The 26,290-nt window shown below is 39.3% G+C and overlaps 1 protein-coding gene across 1 annotated transcript in view; it reads left to right on the forward strand.

Moving 5' to 3' along the window:
* The window catches only part of USP9X (ubiquitin specific peptidase 9 X-linked), a gene marked incomplete in the record, with an annotated part of 1,177,890 nt that overhangs the window by 1,069,390 nt on the left and 82,210 nt on the right, over positions 1 to 26,290 (forward strand). The window contains 3 exon segments of the mRNA XM_053706481.1: positions 299 to 422; positions 4,010 to 4,235; positions 4,412 to 4,541. Of these exon segments, the coding sequence (XP_053562456.1) occupies positions 299 to 422; positions 4,010 to 4,235; positions 4,412 to 4,541 (480 nt within the window).

Consider the following 26,290-nt stretch of genomic DNA (forward strand, 5'->3'; position numbering starts at 1 on the left):
TAAGATTTACCAGTGGAACAAATAAAGGGCAGTGGGCTGTCTGAGGAGCTCAGTGCGGGAATGTTTCAAACAAATAAAGGAACTTTCAGCATGAAGTATTTTTTACTTCATGACTGAAAGTCCCCTTTATTTGTTCCACTGGTAAATCGCTAGGATTTACCATCACTTTAAAGTGAAACTGTCTGCAGTGACTTTAATGTACACAGTCTGTTATTTGTTTTGCTTTACAAAATAACATATAGTTTATTTTAAAAGCTGCTTAATGCTGTAAACGCCAATTTTTTTTTTCATCTTTTAGGACAAGATCATCTGTTACCGGAGCCAGAAGAAATAACTATGATTAGTATACAACTTGCTGCTAAATTCTTATTCACCACAGGGTTTCACACAAAGAAAGTTGTTCGTGGCCCAGCCAGTGACTGGTAAATGCTTTTCTTTCATGACATTGTCAAATATATTCTTCATTACAAATCCTAAGTACGTTACAGATAAATGGAGTTTGGAGGGTTTTTTTTAGTTGATAAAGATGTGAAGAGTTGGTAATATACAACAATGTGCCATCTTTTAATGTTTCCAAGTACCCATAAACTAAAGTAGTGTCCACTATGCCAGCTTTCTTCCTTCCATTGCAAACAGGGTTTGCAGTTATAAAACCTGCTTGCTTCCTCTGGTAGCCTCTTTAAAGTTTGAAAAGTACTGTGGCAAGTAAGCACACTTTTAGCATTGCCATTCTTGCAGCAGTGATCCCTGTAAAATAAATGTCACAGCTATGTTCTGTTTAATAACGTTTCCCCTGTTTTGGAGTGAGGGGCTCTTAATCACATAATACAGTGTCTTAACAATGTTTAAATATCTCATTACTTCACAGTAAATAAAATAAACCACTTACACACTTTGTTAATAACTCGTTTATAGCCATGTGTATTTGTTGTATTCTGTGCATAAAGAACATAGAATGCTGCTCTTTTTGTGATCATTAGCACCTGTTTTAAATACTAGGGTTCCAGCAAAAATGTCCACAGTGAAAAGTCCAGACAGGATATTTAAGGGACATGAAACTCAACATGATTCAGATAGAAAATACAATTTTAAACTATTTTCCAATTTACGTCTAATATCTTATTTGCGTCATTCTCTTGATGTCTTTTCTTGAAAAGCATTTCTAGATAGGCTTAGCATTTAGCTGCTAATTGGTGGCTTAACTTGTATGCCCATTGTCATTGACTTTCAAATGTGTTCAGTTAGCTCCCAGGAGTGCATTGCTGCTTCTTCAATAAAAGATACCAAGAGAATGAAACAAAATTCATAATAGAAGTAAATTGGAAAGTAGTTTAAAAATTTATAATATATTTGAATCATTAAAGAAAACATTTGGGTTTCATGTTCCTTTAATATAATCGCACCTTTATTGTGACGTTTCAGAGTTAAGTACCCCTTCCTCGTCTTATCCTTGAAACGCCACAATAAAGGTGTGATTGTATTAAAATCCAGAGTACACACAATCCCATTAAGGGCTAGATTACAAGTGTAGTGTTATCATTAGCGCTAGGAGCGTAAACACGGTCGCGAGATTGCAGTGTTCTTTACTCTCAAATCCATATTACAAGTGGAGCACAGTTCAAATTACTGCTAATTTGTTTGCACAAACTCGCAGTAATTTATGCTACCCATATTTTCATATTATAAGTTGAAAGTAAATCCGATCACTCAAACGCAATCGCATTTACCACTCAAACTTTTTACACAACCTGAAAGCTTGCGTAAAGCGTTTTTCCGGATGAAACAGTAGCACTAAACTTCACTATGAACCCCTAAACTGCCACCCCCCACATCGCAAACTACCCCTTTACACTATTAACCCCTAAAACGCCACACCACCCACATCGCAAAGTCTGCACTACACTATTAACCCCGAAAATGCCAGGCCCCCGCATTGCAAAGTAAGCTGCTACACTATTAACCCTTAAACCGCCAGCCCCCCAATGCAAAGTAACCCACTAACATCTAAACCCCATAACCTAACAACCACAAAGTTAACCCAAAATAGACTAACCCTATCTTTACCAAATAAAAAAAAAACTACCTTACAAAAAATAACAAATTACCAAAAAATCAAAAAAGAATTATGCCTATTCTAGTACCCCCCTTCCACCCCACCCCCCCCCAAGAAACCTATTTTAGAAAATAAACTACAAATAGCCCTTAAAAGGGCCTTTGGTAGGGCATGTGATCCGGGTCATTTTCTGAAAAAACTCTACAACCCTCTAACAATAACCCCCCCCCCCCAATAAATTATAATAATTTTAAACCCCTTGATGATACTCACCAAAGATGATGGTGGCGGCAGTCTCTTCATTCCAACAGCTACGGCAGTGGTACTCTTCTTGCGACCTTGATCACAGAGGTCCTCTTCATGCGGTCACCAGTCACACACTGAATTTTGAATGCGAGTTACCCTTTTTATGCATTCCTATTGGCTGATTTGCATGTTCAAATTAGCCAAAAGAAAAAGCTTTCATTCTATTGGATAATTTGAACATGAAAATCAGCCAATATGAATGCAAGGGTACCCCAATATAAAAGGGGTACCTTGAATTCAAATTTCAGTGCGTGGCTAGTGACCGCATGATGAAGACCTCTGTGTTAAAGGTCGCAAAACGGGTTACCATAGGGTTTGTTAATAGTTTAGGGGTTAATAGTGTAAAAGCTTACTTTGCGGTGGGGGGTTGTGGCAGTTTAGGGGTTAATAGTGTAAAGCGTTTGGGATGTGGTGGTTTAGGGGTTAATAAAGTAGTTTGCAATGTGGGGGGTTGGCAGTTTAGGAGTTAATAGTGTAAGGAGGTAGTGGGCAATGTGGGGGGTGGCGGAAGCTTACTTTGCGGTGGGGGGTTGTGGCAGTTTAGGGGTTAATAGTGTAAAGCGTTTGGGATGTGGTGGTTTAGGGGTTAATAAAGTAGTTTGCAATGTGGGGGGTTGGCAGTTTAGGAGTTAATAGTGTAAAGAGGTAGTGGGCAATGTGGGGGGTGGCGGTTTAGTGGTTAATAGTGTAGTGGGGACTTTGCAGTGGGCTCTGTGGCAGTTTAGTGGTTATTGTTGGGGTCTTATGGCAATTTCGGTTAGTGCTCAAGGATGGTGTTTAGGGGGGTTTCACTGTTTTTTGTTCTCCATTCACTTCTGTGGGACAGTAAAATATTGTGCTCAATAGTTTAACTGCGCTAGCAGTAAACCTTTTGCGCGAGTCGGGTTAGCGCTGGAGGGATTTAAGTATTTACTTTCAACTCGTAATACCAGCCTAACCCGACTCGCGCAGAAGGTTTACTGTTAGTGCTCTAGTCTAGTAAAAGGGCTAATTAGTGCTACACTTATAATCTAGCCCTTAAAAAGCACTCTCCGTTATCAAATGCCTGTATGCATGAAGTAAGTCCTTGATCCAGATACTGCATATAAATCAGCATTCATAGGACTTGGTAATATATATATATGTATGTGTGTGTGTTATGAGTAAAGTCAGATATTGGGTAGCAACAGACACTACCCAAGAGGCTGTGGGTAAAGCCTGATGTATGATTATAAATCCTGTATCACCACATCAAACGTATATACGATTCACTGTAATTCCCCCATCTTTACTATCTTTTTTGCCTCTGTCTGTTAACCTCATTCCCCAAGGTTCACTTGCATGCCAGAGGACCAGCAGGGTGCCCCCTTCAATCCCCACCCCGACAGAGGCAAAAAAATTAGTGTAGATGGGGGAATTACAATACATCAGGCTTTACCCCTAGCCACTTGGGTAATGTCCATTTTACCATAGTAATGTATAGTTATATTGGTGTGCAGTGACACAACCCACAAGCATAAAACAATGTTTATTTCACACAATCATATTTCTCCCCCCCCCCCCAATAATTGCAATATATTTTATAATGTACCTCTGTTGGATTCAACAAAGAAATTGTGACAGATTTCCTTTTAAGTAGTCAACGCTCATTGTTTGTCTTTTTTTCTTCAGGTATGATGCATTATGTATCCTTCTCCGCCATAGTAAGAATGTACGATATTGGTTTGCACATGGCGTTCTTTTTGCTCATCCAAATCGCTTTTCTGAATACCTTTTGGAATGTCCCAGTGCAGAAGTAAGGGGTGCTTTTGCAAAACTTGTAGTATTTATTGCACATTTTTCTTTACAAGATGGACCCTGTACTTTACCTTTTACATCTGCTGGACCTTCAAGTCAGGTAAATGTATATATATCATACAGTATAAAATTGTCTTTTTCAGGAGCAAGTTTATTTATTAGCAGTTCAAATATAGCTTACTAGCATTTTACATTTTCACATTTTGTCTGTTTAGTAAATAATATATCAGGATAGTTTTTTTTTCCTATCTTAGTTTTTCCGTTTTTTTCCCCCAGGCCTATGATAATCTGAGTTTAAGTGACCAGTTGCTAAGAGCAGTTCTTAACCTCCTTAGAAGAGAAGTATCGGAGCATGGTCGACATTTACAACAGTATTTTAACTTGTTTGTGATGTATGCCAACCTTGGTAAGTAATCTTTCATTATTGCTCTTTTCGGGCCTACAATTTAAAATGAAATATGTAACAATACAGTTCATGTATGCTACTGCTACTTACTCTTACATTCTTGTGGTGACATGGCAGGGAATATTCACACTCATTTCTTCCTAATGAAGGTAGAACTCCTCTCCCCCCACCCCCAAGAATAAAATATTCATCCTTACATACACTTCTGCCAATTTGGTGAGTGTTAGTGCAGGCTACAGTTCTACACAGATGAAGAAAGAATAATGGTGAACCTTCCTAATAACAGTAGATGAGGCTGAAAAAAGATAGAAGTCCATTAAATTCAACCTATACAAATCTCAATATACTTACAAAAAAGCTCCAGTTGAGCTTAAATTAATCCAATTTAAAATGGTGACCCATTTAACACAATCAATCATATCCCTGAATTCTGTTTATATCCAGAAAAGTATCTAAAGCATTTTAATGTATCTAAGGTGTTGGCATTTACTACCTCCTTAGGTAATGAATTCCACAATTGCTGCATGCTTGGTACTGCAATGACGCAGCCACTCCCTGAATTGCATAGGGCTGTCTAGGGGCAGATCTTGTCATGCAGGCCTCCTGACATGCAAGAGCATGCCTTCCATTGGTATATGTAATGTGACATTTCTTTTTACGGGTACCCACCTTTTTCCTAGATACCCTTGTTTAACACAGCCTTGGAGCAAAGGATAAGAGGGCATTTTGTTGGATGTGATAATTGGTGGATTCATGGAATATATTTTCTTAGCCCATCTGTATCCATGCCAGGGTTTTATATTTATTATTAGGTTATTCATCAGCATTTGGAAAAAATGGGATTATAAACAGTAAAAAAGTGTATTAAATGTTGATCCACAATCCACTAAACAACTGAAAGTGCATATTGCTAAAAGTGCATTAATATAAAATTGCATATTTCAAAAATTGTAGTAATGAATGAACTATTCTTATTTATCTTATTATATAGTGTAGAATGTGCTATTCTTACTATATAAATGGCCAATTAAAAACACATAAAACTCTTAAAAACAGAAGGCTATTTCTCCAACATAGGTGTGTCCGGTCCACGGCGTCATCCTTACTTGTGGGATATTCTCTTCCCCAACAGGAAATGGCAAAGAGCCCAGCAAAGCTGGTCACATGATCCCTCCTAGGCTCCGCCTACCCCAGTCATTCTCTTTGCCGTTGTACAGGCAACATCTCCACGGAGATGGCTTAGAGTTTTTTAGTGTTTAACTGTAGTTTTTATTATTCAATCAAGAGTTTGTTATTTTAAAATAGTGCTGGTATGTACTATTTACTCAGAAACAGAAAAGAGATGAAGATTTCTGTTTGTATGAGGAAAATGATTTTAGCACCGTAACTAAAATCCATGGCTGTTCCACACAGGACTGTTGAGAGCAATTAACTTCAGTTGGGGGAACAGTGTGCAGTCTCTTACTGCTTGAGGTATGACACATTCTAACAAGACGATGTAATGCTGGAAGCTGTCATTTTCCCTATGGGATCCGGTAAGCCATGTTTATTAAGATAGTAAATAAGGGCTTCACAAGGGCTTATTAAGACTGTAGACTTTTTCTGGGCTAAATCGATTCATTATTAACACATATTTAGCCTTGAGGAATCATTTATTCTGGGTATTTTGATATGATTATATCGGCAGGCACTGTTTTTGACACCTTATTCTTTAGGGGCTTTCCCTAATCATAGTCAGAGCCTCATTTTCGCGCCGGTATGGCGCACTTGTTTTTGAGGACAGCATGGCATGCAGCTGCATGTGTGTGGAGCTCTGATACATAGAAAGGTCTTTCTGAAGGCATCATTTGGTATCGTATTCCCCTTTGGGCTTGGTTGGGTCTCAGCAAAGCAGATTCCAGGGACTGTAAAGGGGTTAAATATAAAAACGGCTCCGGTTCCGTTATTTTAAGGGTTAAAGCTTCCAAATTTGGTGTGCAATACTTTTAAGGCTTTAAGACACTGTGGTGAAATTTTGGTGAATTTTGAACAATTCCTTCATACTTTTTCGCAATTGCAGTAATAAAGTGTGTTTAGTTTAAAATTTAAAGTTATTATCTTGGAAAGTTTTGTTTTTGGTTGCAATTTCTTCTGCTAGAAGAGTTTCAGAATTATCTGCTCTGCAGTGTTCTTCTCCTTATCTGGTGTTCCATGCAGATAAGGTGGTTTTGCGTACTAAACCTGGTTTTCTTCCAAAAGTTGTTTCTAACAAAGACATTAACCAGGAGATAGTTGTGCCTTCTTTGTGTCCTAATCCAGTTTCAAAGAAGGAACGTTTGTTGCACAACTTGGATGTAGTTCGTGCTCTCAAATTTTACTTAGCAGCTACTAAGGTTTTCAGACAAACTTTGTCTTTGTTTGTTGTTTATTCTGGTAAACGGAGAGGTCAAAAAGCAACTTCTACCTCTCTCTCCTTCTGGATTAAAAGCATTATCCGATTGGCTTAGGAGACTGCCGGACGGCAGCCTCCTGAAAGAATCACAGCTCACTCCACTAGGGCTGTGGCTTCCACATGGGCCTTCAAGAACGAGGCTTCTGTTGATCAGATATGTAAGGCAGCGACTTGGTCTTCACTGCACACTTTTTCTAAATTTTACAAATTTGATACTTTTGCTTCTTCTGAGGCTATTTTCGGGAGAAAGGTTTTGCAAGCCGTGGTGCCTTCCATTTAGGTGACCTGATTTGCTCCCTCCCTTCATCCGTGTCCTAAAGCTTTGGTATTGGTTCCCACAAGTAAGGATGACGCCGTGGACCGGACACACCTATGTTGGAGAAAACAGAATTTATGTTTACCTGATAAATTACTTTCTCCAACGGTGTGTCCGGTCCACGGCCCGCCCTGGTTTTTTTAATCAGGTCTGATAATTTATTTTCTTTAACTACAGTCACCACGGTAACATATGGTTTCTCCTATGCAAATATTCCTCCTTAACGTCGGTCGAATGACTGGGGTAGGCGGAGCCTAGGAGGGATCATGTGACCAGCTTTGCTGGGCTCTTTGCCATTTCCTGTTGGGGAAGAGAATATCCCACAAGTAAGGATGACGCCGTGGACCGGACACACCGTTGGAGAAAGTAATTTATCAGGTAAACATAAATTCTGTTTTCGTTAATGCCTGAGACCCATAGACTCAAAACATAAAATCTCAAAGATACCAAATAGCAAAGAAATGCCCGGGACTTAGTGTCTATACAATAGAAAAATGTCTGTTAATATGTTTGTAAATATCCTCTTATGGAAAAGATGGAAGTATCCTTAAGGAAAAAATTGGATGAAAAGTTATTTGCAAATACCGGTAAATGCTCATCAGCTGTGCGCACCCACACAAAGATATGTTGCGGTTTATACTGCTGCCAAGACACTTGTGGCTTCCCCTTCTAAGGTCTTCTGGTTTCTACTCCGATCTCCATAAGATTGCTCACTTACACAGTGTCCCTTGGAACGCTATCGGATGTTAACTCCATTTTAAGACTCTATTATCTTTTATGCTAATAGTTTAGGCGCAACCCTACTCATTGTGTTTCTATTCATCAGCATTTGTCTACATATACCTTTTAGTGTTTTAAATATTATAGATTTGCTCACTATAGTAGCACTAACAACTAAGACTGGCTTTAAACAAAGCCAAGAAGAATAACCAAAGTCTGAGTCCATTTTTTCCAGTGCTCTAGAGTTGCTATATTTTGTTTAATTTTATTTTTAGATTGGTGGTGTTTTTTTTTTTGTCTTTGAATTTCCAGAGTAAATATAGATTCTGAAATTACGGTTCTCACATAGAGGAGAACAAGGTACACAAGCCCTCTAGGGCTAGAACTGTTTTATAAAGGGATTGGTTGGTTACCTCCTCTTCTGATATTTCCTCTTGTTGCTTTTTCTTTCATAAAGGTGGTGAGAGTTCACAATCCATTACTCCTAGGAATTCTACTTCTAGCTACCAGACAAAGATCCGCAAACTCCCAGAGCCCTTAAAACCCCTCCCACCTTACTGGAAACTAGTCTTGTGTTTGTCTTTGCAGGAGGAAGGTGAGACCCAGTTTCCCCTGAGAGAGCTACTGTCTGGAATGAGGGATGTTTTTGGAGTATTGCACAAGAACACCTTATGGGAGTTAGTCACAGGCCTGCCACAGGTGCCGCAGGGATCGGTCCCTAGCCGCCTCCTGTTGGTTCAATGTTATCCTGTATAAATGTAGATCCTCTGCTGTCACAAATACAGCACAGGATTGGCTATCTATTTAAACAGTTCCTTCTGCTTATAGTAAGTCCTGTAGTATGGGTGCCAATCAGGTAAGTGTGGAGGTTATTATTGGAACCTGCTTAGCCTGTAGCCTGGGGACTATTATGTTAGGCATTTTGGCTTGGGCACATCGATTTTGTATGTTTTTTTTTTTTTTTTCTCAATTTTTTTTTAAAAACAAATTGACAATTGTGTCTTTGTGATTTCAATAACTTATCTCCTCACAGTATGTAAAGATATTTTTTCAAAATTTTCACAACAGAATCAAATTGTTCTTTATACTCTGGGGTAAAAACTATAGCATTCTGTGTAAAGCAACTATCTCTTAGTATTTGTTTCCCTTTTTATATGTTTTTTTAACTTCTCTCTGGCACTTCTCTAGATCATTAAAATTGGAGCCTCTATGCAAAAGGCGATCCCGAACTTCCACAGATTGTTGTTCATAAATTTGATCTGATTCTGTTTTTTTCCTGAGTCTCACAAACTGGCCCTTTGGGTTGGCTCTTAATAGGTGTTTAGGATGTTTTGAAGAAGCATGTTGGATAGTATTTCCTGCTGTGGGGTTTCTATATGTTCTTGTTACTACTTTGTTCTGTATTCCTTCTAGGGTTAAATCACGAAAGTTAATTTTATTACTTTTAAAGGTTTCCAGTGAACTTCAATTTAAAATTATTTTTACTCAAATAAAACAAATAACCCTGAAATAGGTCTTCATTTAGCAGTTTTGTGACAATAAATAGCAAATCTATAAACCTAACAATCAGCAACATTTTGTTGTATAATTGATTCTTAGTGTTGTAGATGTGTGTCAATTCCCATATGCAACAAAAATATTGGTGCACTCTGGGGCAAATTTTGCCCCATTCCACAGTAATGTAGAATACAAACTGTCAAACATAAAATTTTGTGATATCTAGATAATTATCTTATTTGGGTATTGAAATATATAGGTTTAAAAACACTGAATATCAATAACATTCAGGGATTTGAGCAATTTTTCTACAAATCTCTGAAAGATATATCAGTATGTATAGGGATACAGCGGTTCTTTGCCATTTTTAAGGTATTCATGCACTAAATTTTAAGAATTAAGCTCCCTATATTAACTAAATATTGCTCTAATGGCTTAAATGCCTACCGAGAGTGTCACAGAGAGTGTTATTGAAGAAATTATTAGTATACTTTAATTCTTTGATGTTTGTAAAAGAACATCATTACTATCCAAATCTGACAAATAATCACTGTATATTTCCAATAATTTCACATTTTATGTGAACCCTTTGCGACACCAACAAATTATATTTAAGTTTTAAATGAGTAAAGTTGTGTTCGTGCATATCTTCCTCTCGATGCTATAAGAAATGTGATGGTAATTGTTTATACAGTAAATATGCTAAGAATAGGAAAGACATGGTTAAATCCCATTAAGCTTTTAAGCCAATCAAATTATATCTTTTAACATAAAAGAGGCCGGAACAGGCCACTGGATCACACTACGATTACGGCAGACAAGCCGAAACGCGTCAGTGGGTCCTTGGGAATTAACCATATTTTTCCCACCTTTGCTGCCATGTTTTTGTGAAGAATTTTAACTTTTGCACGTTGAAAATAAAGTTACGTTTTTAATCCGAACATGGGGGTGCTCCTTCTCTTCATTTCAATTGATATTGTCTGAATATTTGGTATATTTGGTGAGCACTCCTTCGGATTGGATCTCCTGCCAGTAGTGGTCACTCCCACTGCCTACCACGTGATTGGGATTCCGGATACGTCACAAGCTACAGCCGAGGGGTGAGAGTGGCAACAGAAGTCAGAGCTCTTGGAGATCTGCAAAGAAGGTAGAGTCTCTGCCAGGATCCGTTTGAGCGAGAGAAGCTCAGGTTAGCAGAGATGGAGTCCAGAGTTTACCCCATTTTGAGGCTGTATTACTTTCTGCTACTTTTCAGTTTGTGGATAAATCCACTGAGATACAGTGACTTTGGTTCAGTTGTGGAATATTCATATCCCCATGCAGTGGGAGAGGGACTGTATGTCAAGGTTTTGACTGCTACTAAGGCTAATATATTTGTTTAAGAAAAATTAACTCTACAGTAGGTGCTTGCATGTATTTGTTTTGAATAGAAACTGTAGCACATCACAGACAAAACACTTTACTGCAGGATCTAAGTCTAAATCATGATTTAGAAAAAATTGAACTATGCAAATACCTAAATTATACATTATAACCGTATATAAAGACACAATGCCGACAACCATCCAGAAATACCCTTCCTGCTACTGAATTTCTTTAAGTGTATTAATGAGGTAACCTGTATCTTTAATGTAACTTATTTGTTTTTTCACTATAGGCTGTATTATCATGTACAACCATTCAGATAAAGGCTTGAGTAAGCAGTCAATACCTGACACAATTGGTCCTCGTTTGAGGGTGGTCACAGTCTTTGTGTACTTTTGGTACATGGTAAAAGAAAGGGGTTATTTTTCGGGATTAGAATGTCAGTCATCTTGTGAAAAAATTCCCAATGTGACACCATCAAGGACCAATTTCTGTAATTCCTAAGTGTATTGTAAGGTTGACTTTACTTGTTGCCAAGAATACACATCAACATCAAATAGTTGCTGTCTGTGGGTTACGTTGTTTGGTTCTGGTCTTGATGACATTAACTATACGTGACTGGGGGGAATGGAGCCTTTCTCCCTCAGGAGATAAGAAGCCAAAGTATAAATCTAGGGCTTTTAATCATTTTTGTTTATTTCGTAAATCTAAGAATGTGAAATCTTCGGGGTTTTCCTTGAAGCCAAACCTGAATTGGAACAGATATAAAACATTTCAAAAATCCTGTTTCCACTATCAAGTCTGCATGAATGTCCCCAAATCCAGATCTTCTGGTAGGGGCAGATTTTGCTTTTTTCAGGGGGTATGCTTTTATTCTGTTTAAGATCTGAGCATTATTTCCTAAGGATACAAAATAGGTTTCAGATCAAGGCCCTCAGGGGAAGGTTTCTTCTGTCTCATGTTACAAAAAATCCTGGAAAGGCAGGTGCCTTTTTTCAGTTGATTTCAGATCTGGAATCTATGGGAGTAATAGTTACAGATTTGGAACAGGGTCAGGGATTTGTTCCCAAGAAAGAAGGAATTTACAGACCTGTCCTGGATTTAAAAAACTTTAAACAAGTTTCTCAGGGTTCCTTCTTCTTTCATGGAGACCATTCGGACGCATCTACCTCTTGTCCAAAGAGGACAGCTCATGTCCTCTAAAGATCTGAAGCATGTTAATCTTCATATCCCTATTCATAGGGATCATCATCAAGATTTGCATTTCTGGACAAGCATTTCCAATTTGTGTCTCTAACCTTTTGGCCTAGATACCACTCCCAGAATTTTTATGAAGGTTCTGGGATCGGTGATAAGAGCTCAGGGTGTTTTGGTGGTTCCTTACCTGAACAATATCTTGGTACAGGCTCCATCTTTACATTTAGCAATATCTCATACCGACTGACTTGTGTTGTTTTTTCAAGAGCATGGTTGGAAATTATATTTTCTCTTGTTAAGTGTAGTCAGTCCACGGGTCATCCATTACTTATGGGATTATATCTCTTCCCCAACAGGAAGTTGCAAGAGGATCACCCAAGCAGAGCTGCTATATAGCTCCTCCCCTCACATGTCATATCCAGTCATTCTCTTGCAACCTAACTAAAGATAGGTCGTTGTGAGAGGTCTGTGGTGTTTTTAAACTTAGTTTATTTCTTCAATCAAAAGTTTGTTATTTTAAATGGCACCGGAGTGTGCTGTTTGTTCTCAGGCAGCATTAGAAGAAGAATCTGCCTGCGTTTTCTATGATCTTAGCAGACGTAACTAAGATCCACTGGCTGTTCTCACACATTCTGAGGAGTGAGGTAACTTCAGAAAAGGGGAATAGCATGCAGGGCCCCCCTGCAAACGAGGTATGTGCAGTAAATTATTTTTCTAAGGAATGGAATTGACTGAGAAAATACTGCTAATACCAATGTAATGTAAGTTCAGCATTAAATGCAGTGGTAGCGACTGGTATTAGGCTGATGAGTGTGTGTACACTGAAGTATTTTTCTAGGGAATGGAATTTGACTCAGAAAATACTGTTAATACTGAAGTAATGTATGAGCCTTAACTGCAGTAAAAACGACTGGTAGCAGGCTTATTAATAACACTTCATAGCTTTTAAAATGTATGTTCAAAACGTTTACTAGCATGTTAATCGTTTTTTGTGAGGTACTTGGTGATAAAACTTATTGGGGCATGATTTTTACCACGTGGCTATCTTTGTTTTCTGCATAGAAACAGTTAACTGAGCTTCCCCACTGTTGTATTATGAGTGGGAGGGGCCTATTTTAGCGCTTTTTTGCGCAGTAAAAATTCAGTCACAATCTTCCTACTTCATCCTCCATGATCCAGGACGTCTCTAGAGAGCTCAGGGGTCTTCAAAATTCATTTTGAGGGAGGTAATCAGTCACAGCAGACCTGTGACAGTGTGTTTGACTGTGATAAAAACGTTAATTATTAAATTGTTATCCGTTTTTGGGTATTAAGGGGTTCATCATCCTGTTGCTGGTGGGTGCAATCCTTTGCTAACTTAATACATTTACTGTGAAAATTTGGTTGCTATAACTAATTTGGTTCATTGTTATTTCAACTGTGACAGCTTTTTGTGCTTCTCAAAGGCGCAGTAGCGTTTTTATATTGCTTGTAAATTTATTTGAAAGTATTTTCAAGCTTGCTAGTCTCATTGCTAGTCTGTTTAAACATGTCTGACACAGATGAATCTCTTTGTTCACTATGTTTGAAGGCCAATGTGGAGCCCCATAGAAATTTGTGTACTAAATGCATTGATGTCACTTTAAAAATCTTTTCTTGTAAAGAAATTATCACCAGACAACGAGGGGGAAGTTATGCCGACTAACTCTCCTCACGTGTCAGTACCTTCGCCTCCCGCTCAGGAGGCGCGTGATATTGTGGCGCCAAGTACATCAGAGAGGCCCATACAAATCACTTTGCAAGACATGGCTACTGTTATGACAGAAGTATTATCTAAATTGCCAGAATTAAGAGGCAAGCGCGATAGCTCTGGGTTAAGGACAGAGCGCGCTGATGATGTGAGAGCCATGTCCGATACTGCGTCACAATTTGCAGAACATGAGGATGGAGAGCTTCATTCTGTGGGTGACGGATCTGATCCAGGGAAACCGGATTCAGAGATCTCTAATTTTAAATTTAAGCTTGAGAACCTCCGCGTATTGCTAGGGGAGGTATTAGCGGCTCTGAATGATTGTAACACGGTTGCAATTCCAGAGAAATTATGTAGGCTGGATAGATACTATGCGGTGCCGGTGTGTACTGAAGTTTTTCCTATACCTAAAAGGCTTACAGAAATTATTAGCAAGGAGTGGGATAGACCCGGTGTGCCCTTTTCCCCACCTCCTATATTTAGAAAAATGTTTCCAATAGACGCCACTACACGGGACTTATGGCAGACGGTCCCTAAGGTGGAGGGAGCAGTTTCTACTTTAGCTAAACGTACCACTATCCCGGTGGAGGATAGTTGTGCTTTTTCGGATCCAATGGATAAAAAATTAGAAGGTTACCTTAAGAAAATGTTTGTTCAACAAGGTTTTATCTTACAGCCCCTTGCATGCATTGCGCCTGTCACTGCTGCTGCGGCATTCTGGTTTGAGTCTCTGGAAGAGGCCATTCGCACAGCTCCATTGGACGAGATTATGGACAAGCTTAAAGCACTTAAGCTAGCTAACGCATTTGTTTCTGATGCCGTTGTACATTTAACCAAACTAACGGCTAAGAACTCCGGATTCGCCATCCAGGCGCGCAGAGCGCTATGGCTTAAATCCTGGTCAGCTGACGTGACTTCTAAATCTAAATTGCTTAATATTCCTTTCAAAGGGCAGACCTTATTCGGGTCCGGCTTGAAAGAAATTATTGCTGACATTACTGGAGGTAAGGGTCATACTCTTCCTCAGGACAGGGCCAAATCAAAGGCCAAACAGTCTAATTTTCGTGCCTTTCGTAACTTCAAGGCAGGAGCAGCATCAACTTCCTCCGCTCCAAAACAGGAAGGAACTGTTGCTCGTTACAGACAGGGCTGGAAAGCTAACCAGTCCTGGAACAAGGGCAAGCAGGCCAGAAAACCTACTTCTGCCCCTAAGACAGCATGAAGAGAGGGCCCCCTATCCGGAAACGGATCTAGTGGGGGGCAGACTTTCTCTCTTCGCCCAGGCTTGGGCAAGAGATGTCCAGGATCCCTGGGCGTTGGAGATCATATCTCAGGGATATCTCCTGGACTTCAAAACTTCTCCTCCACGAGGGAGATTTCATCTTTCAAGGTTATCAGCAAACCAAATAAAGAAAGAGGCATTTCTATGCTGTGTACAAGACCTCTTAGTAATGGGGGTGATCCACCCAGTTCCGCGGACGGAACAAGGGCAAGGTTTTTACTCATCTGTTTGTGGTTCCCAAGAAAGAGGGAACCTTCAGACCAATCTTGGACCTAAAAATCTTAAACAAATTCCTAAGAGTTCCATCATTCAAAATGGAAACTATTCGAACCATCCTACCCATGATCCAAGAGGGTCAATACATGACCACAGTGGACTTAAAGGATGCTTACCTTCACATACCGATTCACAAGGATCATTATCGGTACCTAAGATTTGCCTTTCTAGACAGGCATTACCAGTTTGTAGCTCTTCCCTTCGGGTTAGCTACGGCCCCGAGAATCTTTACAAAGGTTCTGGGCTCACTTCTGGCGGTGCTAAGACCGCGAGGCATAGCGGTGGCTCCGTACCTAGACGACATTCTGATACAAGCGTCAAGTTTTCAAATTGCCAAGTCTCATACAGAGATAGTTCTGGCATTTCTGAGGTCGCATGGGTGGAAGGTGAACGTGGAAAAGAGTTCTCTATTACCACTCACAAGAGTTCCCTTCCTGGGGACTCTTATAGATTCTATAGAGATGAAGATTTACCTGACGGAGTCCAGGTTATCAAAACTTCTGAATGCTTGCCGTGTCCTTCATTCCATTCCACGCCCGTCAGTCGCTCAGTGCATGGAAGTAATCGGCTTAATGGTAGCGGCAATGGACATAGTGCCATTTGCGCGCCTGCATCTCAGACCGCTGCAATTATGCATGCTAAGTCAGTGGAATGGGGATTACTCAGATTTGTCCCCTCTACTAAATCTGGATCAAGAGACCAGAGATTCTCTTCTCTGGTGGCTTTCTCGGGTCCATCTGTCCAAGGGGATGACCTTTCGCAGGCCAGATTGGACGATTGTAACAACAGATGCCAGCCTTCTAGGTTGGGGCGCAGTCTGGAACTCCCTGAAGGCTCAGGGATTATGGACTCAGGAGGAGAAACTCCTCCCAATAAATATTCTGGAGTTGAGAGCAATATTCAATGCTCTTCTAGCTTGGCCTCAGCTAGCAACACTGAGGTTCATCAGATTTCAGTCGGACAACATCACGACTGTGGCTTACATCAACCATCAAGGGGGAACCAGGAGTTCCCTAGCGATGTTAGAAGTCTCAAAGATAATTCGCTGGGCAGAGTCTCACTCTTGCCACCTGTCAGCGATCTACAACCCAGGTGTGGAGAACTGGGAGGCGGACTTTCTAAGTCGCCAGTCTTTTCATCCGGGGGAGTGGGAACTTCATCCGGAGGTCTTCACTCAACTGATTCATCGTTGGGGCAAACCAGAACTGGATCTCATGGCGTCTCGCCAGAACGCCAAGTTTCCTTGTTACGGATCCAGGTCCAGGGACCCGGGAGCGGCGCTGATAGATGATCTGGCAGCCCCTTGGGTTTTCAACATGGCTTATGTATTTCCACCATTTCCGCTGCTACCTCGACTGATTGCCAAGATCAAACAGGAGAGAGCATCGTGATTTTGATAGCGCCTGCGTGGCCACGCAGGACCTGGTATGCAGACCTAGTGGACATGTCGTCCTGTCCACCATGGTCTCTGCCTCTGAGGCAGGACCTTCTAATACAAGGTCCTTTCAACCATCCAAATCTAATTTCTCTGAGGCTGACTGCATGGAGATTGAACGCTTGATCCTATCAAAGCGTGGCTTCTCGGAGTCAGTTATTGATACCTTAATACAGGCACGGAAGCCTGTTACCAGAAAAATTTACCATAAGATATGGCGTAAATATTTATATTGGTGCGAATCCAAGAGTTACTCATGGAGTAAGGTTAGGATTCCTAGGATATTGTCCTTTCTACAAGAGGGTTTAGAAAAGGGCTTATCTGCTAGTTCGTTGAAGGGACAGATTTCTGCTCTGTCTATTCTCTTACACAAACGTCTGGCAGAAGTTCCAGACGTCCAGGCTTTTTGTCAGGCTTTGGCTAGGATTAAGCCTGTGTTTAGGACTGTTGCTCCTCCGTGGAGCTTAAACTTGGTTCTTAAAGTTCTTCAAGGGGTTCCGTTTGAACACCTTCATTCCATTGACATTAAACTTTTATCTTGGAAAGTTCTGTTTTTGATGGCTATTTCCTCGGCTCGAAGAGTCTCTGAGTTATCTGCCTTACATTGTGATTCTCCTTATCTGATTTTCCATTCAGACAAGGTAGTTCTGCGTACTAAACCTGGGTTTTTACCTAAGGTAGTTTCTAACAGGAATATCAATCAGGAGATTGTTGTTCCATCATTATGTCCTAATCCTTCTTCAAAGAAGGAACGACTTTTGCATAATCTGGACGTAGTCCGTGCCCTGAAGTTCTATTTACAGGCAACTAAAGATTTTCGTCAAACTTCTTCCCTGTTTGTCGTGTACTCTAGACAGAGGAGAGGTCAAAAAGCTTCGGCAACCTCTCTCTCCTTTTGGCTTCGTAGCATAATACGTTTAGCCTATGAGACTGCTGGACAGCAGCCCCTTGAAAGAATTACAGCTCATTCCACTAGAGCTGTGGCTTCCACCTGGGCCTTTAAGAATGAGGCCTCTGTTGAACAGATTTGCAAGGCTGCAACTTGGTCTTCGCTTCACACCTTTTCAAAATTTTACAAATTTGACACTTTTGCTTCTTCGGAGGCTGTTTTTGGGAGAAAGGTTCTACAGGCAGTGGTTCCTTCCGTTTAAGTTCCTGCCTTGTCCCTCCCATCATCCGTGTACTTTAGCTTTGGTATTGGTATCCCATAAGTAATGGATGATCCGTGGACTGAATACACTTAACAAGAGAAAACATAATTTATGCTTACCTGATAAATTTATTTCTCTTGTAGTGTATTCAGTCCACGGCCCGCCCTGTCTTTTTTAAGGCAGATCTAAATTTTAATTAAAACTCCAGTCACCACTGCTCCCTATGGTTTCTCCTTTCTTGTCTTGTTTCGGTCGAATGACTGGATATGACGTGGAGGGGAGGAGCTATATAGCAGCTCTGCTTGGGTGATCCTCTTGCAACTTCCTGTTGGGAAGGGAATATATCCCATAAGTAATGGATGATCCGTGGACTGAATACACTACAAGAGAAATAAATTTATCAGGTAAGCATAAATTATGTCTTTTTTAAGACAGTCTCAGCTATATTTGGCGCTTTATATTATATTGTAAAGTTTTAAATATATGTGTTTGCATATATTTGCTATGATTCAGGTCTATGTATATTTCTCTTTTTTTGCAGACTATCCAATTCAGTATGGAAATTATGTTTGGGAAGATTATTTTTCTTACCTGGGGTTCCAGTTCTTCTAATTTGACTTTGTTTTCCAAATTTTGGCAGGCAAACTAGGCTCGCGAGGACGCAAAATGGCATTTTTATTGCATCATTCGTGGCGCGAAATTTTTTTGCCGCGAAGTTGCGTCTATAGTGACGCAAGTCTCGTCATTTCCTGCGTCTTTGTTGACGTTACTTGTTTTGGTTCAAAAGTCGCGCTTGTTATGACGCGAGTTTCTTCATTTCCTGGTGTAAGCTTTGGCGGCAAAAAATGTTTCCCTTCCTTTTGCGTCATGCGTCTTACTTGGCGCCAAAAATGTATTTGTATATTACCCCTCTTCCTTTAATGCTTCTGGTTCTCTTTATATCTTAAAGAGCTAAGATGCTTACTTTTTTGCATATACTTTAGCATAAGCATTTTTCCCATTCCTGAAACTGCTATATGAGGAAATTGGATATTTTGTTTAAATTTTATGTTTCTTTTTACATTTTGCAAGATGTCTCAGTCTGATCCTGCCTGATGTTGCTGTAGAAACCATGCTGCCTGAACCCAGTTCTACCAAAGCTAAGTGTGTTTGTTGTAAATTAGCTGATGTTATTTCTTCAGCACAATTATGTGGCATCTGTGTTTGCCAAGCTGTTAAATGCTAATGATGTTTCTATTAGTACAAATACATTGTTTGTTGTTCCTTCAACATCTAATGTACCTGATATTCCTGCAGATATAAAGAATTATATTGCTGCAGCTATAGAAAAGGCTATGTCTGCTATTCCGCCTTCAAATATACGTAAAAGGTCTTTTAAAACTTCTCATAATTCTGATGAAATTTGTATTGACCGACAACATACTGAAGTATCCTCTGCTGGTGAGGATCTCTCTGGTTCAGAGGATCGTGAATCAGATTATGAAATTGATCAATCTTCCTATATGTTTAAGATTGATTATATTGTTGAAGGAAGTTTTGGTTACTTCAGGTATTGAAGAGTCTAGTCTTCTTGATAACAAAGCCAGTAAACGTCTAAATTCTGTTTTTAAACCTCCAAAGGTTGCTCCTGAGGTTTTTCCTATTCCAGATGATACGATTACTAAAGAATGGTCTAAGCCTGGTTCTTTTCATCTTTCTTCTAGGTTTAAGAGGTTGTATCTGTTACCTGTGGCTAATTTAGAGTTTTGGGGAAAAGTCCCTAAAGTTGATGGGGCTATTTCCACTCTTGCCAGACGTATTACTATCCCTATGGAAGATAGTACTTCTTTTAAGGATCCTTTAGACAGGAAGATTGAATCTGATCTCAGAAAAGCTTATTTACATTCTGGCTATATTCTTATACCTGCCATTTCTATGGCTGATGTGGCTGCTGCTTCAACTTTTTGGTTGGAAAGTTTAGCTCGTCAGGTAGAGGATCCTGATTTGTCTAGCATTGTTCTTCTGCTTCAACATGCTAATGATTTCATTTGTGATGCTATATTTGACGTTATTAAGATCGATGTTAAATATATGTCTTTAGCTATTCTAGCTAGAAGAGCTTTATGGCTTAAATCTTGGAATGCTGACATGGTGTCTAAATCTAGATTACTATCTCTATCTTTCCAGGGTAAGAATTTATTTTGTTCTCAATTGGATTCTATTATTTCTACTATCACGGGGGGGGGGGGGGAGTGAGTCTTTCTACCTCAAGATAAAAATCTAAGGGTAAATTTAAAGCTCCTAATCGTTTTCGTTCCTTTCGTCAGAATAGAGAAGAAAAAGCCACTCCTTCCCCTAAGGCCTTTGGTTCCAATTAGAGACCATCTTCAAATTGGAATAAAACCAAGCCTTATAAAAAAACAAATCCAGCCCCCATGACTGCTTGAAGTTACGCCCCTCAATCCAGTTCAACTGGTGGGGGGCAGATTGAAATTATTTCAGGACGTTTGGACAGGTTCTGTTTAGAATCAGTGGATTCAGAATATTGTGTCTCAAGGGTATCGAATAGGTTTCAGAATAAGACCTCCCGTGGGAAGATTCTTTCTCATCTTCCAACAAATCCTGTGAAGGCTCAGGCTTTTCTGAAATGTGTTTCAGACCTAGAGCTTTCAGGGGTGATTGTACCAGTTCCTCTTCAGGAACAGGGTTTTGGGTTCTATTCAAATCTCTTCATTGCCCCAAAGAAAGAGAATTCTTTCAAACCAGTTCTGGATCTGAAGTTTTTAAATCATTTTGTAAGAGTCCCAACCTTCAAGATGGTGACCATAAGGACTTTTCTGCCTTTTGTTCAGCAAGGGCATTTTATGTCCACAATAGACTTACAGGATGCTTATCTTCACATTCCAATTCATCCAGACCACTATCGGTTTCTGAGATTCTCTTTTCTAGACAAGCATTACCAATTTGTCGCTCTTCCATTTGGCCTAGCGACAGCTCCAAGAATCTTCTCAAAGGTTCTCGGTGCCCTGCTATCTGTAATCAGAGAACAGGGTATTGCAGTGTTTCCTTATTTCGACGATATCTTGGTACTAGCTCAGTCTTTTCATTTAGCAGAATCTCACACGAAACAACTAGTGTCGTTTCTTCCACGACCTGGTTAGAGGATCAATTTACAAAATAGTTTCTTGATTCCTCAAACAAGGGTCACCTTTTTTAGGTTTCCAGATAGATTCAGTGTCCATGACTCTGTCTTTAACAGACAAGAGGTGAATTAAATTGGTTTTAGCTTGTCTAAACCTTCAGTCTCGATCATTCCCTTCAGTGGCTATGTGCATGGAAGTTTTAGGTCTTATGACTGCAGCATCGGACGTGATCCCCTTTGCTCGTTTTCATATATGACTTCTGCAGCTTTGCATGCTGAATAAATGGTGCAGGGATTATACTCAGATATCACAACTGATATTATTAAATCTCAACATTCAACTCTCTCTGTCTTGGTGGTTGGACCATTACCGTATTGTTCGAGGGGCCTCTTTTGTTCGTCCTCCCAGGACTGTGATCTCAACGGATGCAAGTCTTACTAGTTGGGGAGCTGCCTGGGAATCTCTGACAGCACAAGGGGTTTGGAAACCTCAAGAGGCGAGGTTACCAATCAATATTTTAGAACTCTGTGCTATCTTCAGAGCTCTTCAGGCTTGGCCTCTATTATAGAGATTACTTTTCATTCGTTTTCAGACAGATAATATCACAACAGTGGCATATGTCAATCATCAGGGGGGGACTCGCAGCTCTTTAGCAATGAAAGATGTATCTGGGATACTTTCTTGGGTGGAGTCCAACTCTTGTTTAATTTCTGCGATTCATATCCCAGGTGTAGACAATTGGGAACCGGATTTTCTCAGTCGTCAGACTTTGCATCCGGGGGAGTGGTCTCTCCATCCAGATGTGTTTCATCAAATTTTGCTGATGTGAGGTCTTCCAGAAATAGATCTGATCTGGCCTCCCGTCTGAACAAGAAACTTCCCAGATACCTTTCCAGGTCCAAGGATCCTCAGGCAGAGATGGTGGATGCTTTAGCAGTTCCTTGGTTTTACCAACCTGCTTACATATTTCCGCCTCTAGTTCTTCTTCCAAGGGTGATCTCCAAGATCATAATGGAACAATCTTATGTGTTTCTGATAGCACCAGTATGGACTCACTGGTTTTGGTATGTGGATCTTGTCCGGATGTCCAGTTACCAACCTTGGCCACTCCCTTTAATAGAAAAAACAAAAATATACAGCGCTATAATCTAAAGGTTAACTAGGCCTCTCTCTATCCGTCTCCCCAAGACTGTCAGAAATTATACAAACTAGAACATAAATGAGAGGGCGCTTCTAGCTAAGGTAACCAACACACTTAATCAGGAATACTAGAAATACAATCAACAGATAAGTCAAATAAATAAAAATCATAAAACGACATACATAAAAATGGTTTAATTGAAAGATAAAAACCAATAATATAAGGGACGTCTCCCTATGTAATTATACGATAAGATATAAAATACAATGAAAAATAATATAATGAAAAATAAAAAAATGGCTGGAATACCAACCTAAAAGTGTATTTGGAAAAAATGTTAAAATATATGTATAAATGGTGGTGACTCTCAAATAGTTCACACCAAAAAATGCTTTAAGACTAAAGTCCAAAGAGATCCGGTTTGTAATGTAAAGTGCAATTATAAATCGAATGTCTGCAATAATGTATCCAGCCATACCATCGGCAGAATATATATGGATACAATGTCCAAATCTTAGCGTTTGTGTCGCTACGTTTGTATCGAAGATAGGAGCTTTAGCTGTGTTATTGTGTGAGAGGAGAGTCAGATGTCATACATCAGCAATATTTGTGAAACCAGTTTCCGTATTGTCGGTAAATTGGGACACCACTTGGTAATATGTGGGTACTAACCACCTTAAGATCAAAACAGTATCTGTTACTCACACCTCTGTAGAGCAGCTAGAATTCGTTCTGGACTTCCACTGAAGCCGGATAAGTTTACACTGCGGTCACGCTCCTTTCGGCGTCTGTTTACAACCAACAGGATCCCGGCACGGGAAGAAGGAAACAAGCTTGTAGACACCCGCTCTTAGCATGGGACACGCGCGGGTAGAGAAACTAGGTACCTATAATCAATATGTTCTTTGCAGGATAAGCAACTTCTTACTTTCTACGCGTTTCACCCGTGTATTTGGGCTTTCTCAAGCTGACAGTTGCTCAAGGAACAATCTTTAAAAATCTGCTGCTTCGGTTTCATTGGGTGTTTTTCCTTTGCCAATTATATCTTAAGGTGGATCTTTTAAGGTGGTATAAATTCCTTTGGGCTTCAATTAAGGACCGGATTTTCCTAAATACTTGTAGTTTTGTTTGTAAGTTAAGTTTTCGTAGATATGACATTCTTAATATTGAAATGGAATAATAACAATGTAAAATATAGAAAAATTAGACATCCATAGATGTCGGAAAAATAATAATAATATGAACTGATAAATTAAACACTTTACTAGGGTGGTAAATTCCAGGTATGGTATTTCATGAACAAAAAATCTCACAATAGAGATAATATCAGGCATTTCAAAATTAATACTCTGGTGAGTTTATATTAGATAGTTAATTGAGATTCGGAATCAATAGCCATAATATCTTAACTTTGTTTAAAAACTATGTTAAACAATTCTTTATGTGATATCACAAGTGTATGTTTAATATATTATTTACAATAATATAGGTGACAAGAGAAGCTTAAGTGTAATAAGTGGTTTCGTGTAACACTATGTGCAAAAATATGTTCCTTAAAACTAAATAGATTGGTGTACTTAGCATTAACATTATTTTCATATTCCTTGGGACTAGGCAAAATGGCATATGCAACATTTACAATCTTGGAGTTGAGCATTAGTTGCTTATAGAGATGGAAAATTGACTGGACAGTTGGAAACAATCCGCTTTATGAAAGGCTATGCTCCTAGAAATTTATAGAAGGCTATACTCCTAGAAAGGGAGACAGATCTATCTCTGAGTTTAGACCTCTCGGGTAGAGGGTATCCAATTTGTATATTAACTCGGCTTCCCTCTTTAGGAGCTTACCCTCAAAATCGCCCCCTCTCCAGTCTCCTCTGACTATATATATTCCCCAGTATTTAAAGTGTTGTAGATTATTTTTATGGATTTCCCTAAAGTGTTTATATAGGTGAGTATCTAAGTTACCCTTTTCAATATTGCAGAGATGTTCTCTGATCCTGTCACGTAGTATTCTGGTGGTCTCACCAATGTAAATTAGATCACAAGAGCATTTTATGAGGTATATAACCCCTTTCTGTGAGAATCTAATGATATCTTTAATGTTGAAATCCTCACCTGTTCCTGCAATGTGAATAGAACTACTTTTGCTGCTATATCTGCAGGCTCTGCATAAATGACAGGGGAAGAAACCTTTGTGATTATTTCATTTCAGATTTTGATCTACCATAATGGTGTTTTCCTTCCTTAATTCACTAGGGGCCAGGATTTGCTTTAGGTTTTATGCTTTACTAAATATAATTTTAGGTTTGTAAGCTAATAGGTCTCCTATTATAGGATCCTTTTTGATTATGTGCCAGTGCCTATTAACTATTTTGCTAATTGTTTGATGTTTTTCATTATTATCTGTGATGAGGGCTACATTATTTCTTGTCTGCAGTTGCGACAAGCTTCTATCTTCGATACAAACGTAGCGACACAAACGCTAAGATTTGGACATTGTATCCATATATATTCTGCCGATGGTCTGGCTGGATACATTATTGCAGACATTCAATTTATAATTGCACTTTACATTACAAACCGGATCTCTTTGGACTTTAGTCTTAAAGCACTCCCTTTAATGCCAGACCTTCTGTCTCAATGGCCATTTTTCCATCAGGATCCCAAATCTCTAAATTTGAAGGTATGGAAATTGAACGCTTAGTTCTTAGTCATAGAGGTTTCTCTGACTCAGTGATTAGCACTATGTTACAGGCTCGTAAGTCTGTTTCAAGGAAGATTTGTTATCGGGTTTGGAAAACCTATATTTCATGGTGTGCCTCTCCATAAATTTTCTTGGCATTCTTTTAGAATTTTACGGTTTCTTCAGGATGGGTTGGATAATGGTTTGTCTGCAAATACTTTGAAGGGACAAATCTCTGCACTTTCTATCTTATTTCATAGAAAGATTGCTAAACTTCCTGATATTCACTGTTTTGTTCAGGTTTTGGTTTGTATCAAACCTGTTAAGTCTATTTCTCCTCCTTGGAGTCTCAGTTTTGTTTTAAGGATTTTGCAGGCTCCTCCTTTTGAACCTATGCATTCTTTGGATATAAAACTACTTTCTTGGAATGTGTTATTTCTTTTGGCTATCTCTTCTGCTAGAAGAGTTTGAGTTGTCAGCTCTCTTGTGAGTCTCCTTATCTGATTTTCCATCACGATAAAGCTGTTTTGTGGACTTTGTTTAAATTTCTGTCTAAAGTTGTGAACTCTAACAACATTAATTGTTGGGAAATTGTTGTTCCTTCCTTGTGTCCTAATCCTAAGAATTCTCTTGAAAGATGTCTACATTCTTTGGATGTGGTAAGAGCTTTGAAATACTATGTTGAGGCTACTAAGGATTTCAGAAAGACTTCTAGTCTATTTGTTATTTTCTCTGGTTCCAGGAAAGGTCAGAAAGCCTCTGCCATATATTTGGCATCTTGGTTGAAACTGATTATTTGGAGGTGGGGCAGTCTCTGCCTCAGAGAATTACAGTTGATCAGATTTGTAAAGCAGCAACTTGGTCTTCTTTGCATACATTTACTAAATTTTACCATTTTGATGTATTTCTGAAGCAGTTTTTGATAGAAAAGTTCTTCAGGCAGCTGTCTGTTTGATTATATTGCCTATGTTTTGAGGGTTTTTTTACATTTTTTAAGAAAACTTAATTATTATTTGGATTTAATTTCTCAGCAGAAATAGCGGTTTTTATTTTATCCCTCCCTCTCTAGTGACCCTGTGGATTTCTACATTTTGGGTATTATTATCCCATATGTCACTAGCTCATGGACTCTTGCCACTTACTTGAAAGAAAAGATAATTTATGTAAGAACTTACCTGATAAATTAATTTCTTTCATAGTGGCAAGACTCCATGAGACCCGCCCTATTTTTTGGTGGTTATGATTTTTTTGTATAAAAGCACATTTTTTTCCAGTTCCTCTTTTTGTATGCTTTTTTACTCCTTTTTACACCTCACTACTTGGCTATACGTTAAACTAAGGTATGAGTGTGGTGGGCGTTGTATTTATAGGCATTTTGAGGTTTGGGAAACTTTGCCCCCT

Source organism: Bombina bombina, chromosome 3 (assembly GCF_027579735.1).
Source record: "Bombina bombina isolate aBomBom1 chromosome 3, aBomBom1.pri, whole genome shotgun sequence".
Taxonomy (NCBI): domain Eukaryota; kingdom Metazoa; phylum Chordata; class Amphibia; order Anura; family Bombinatoridae; genus Bombina; species Bombina bombina.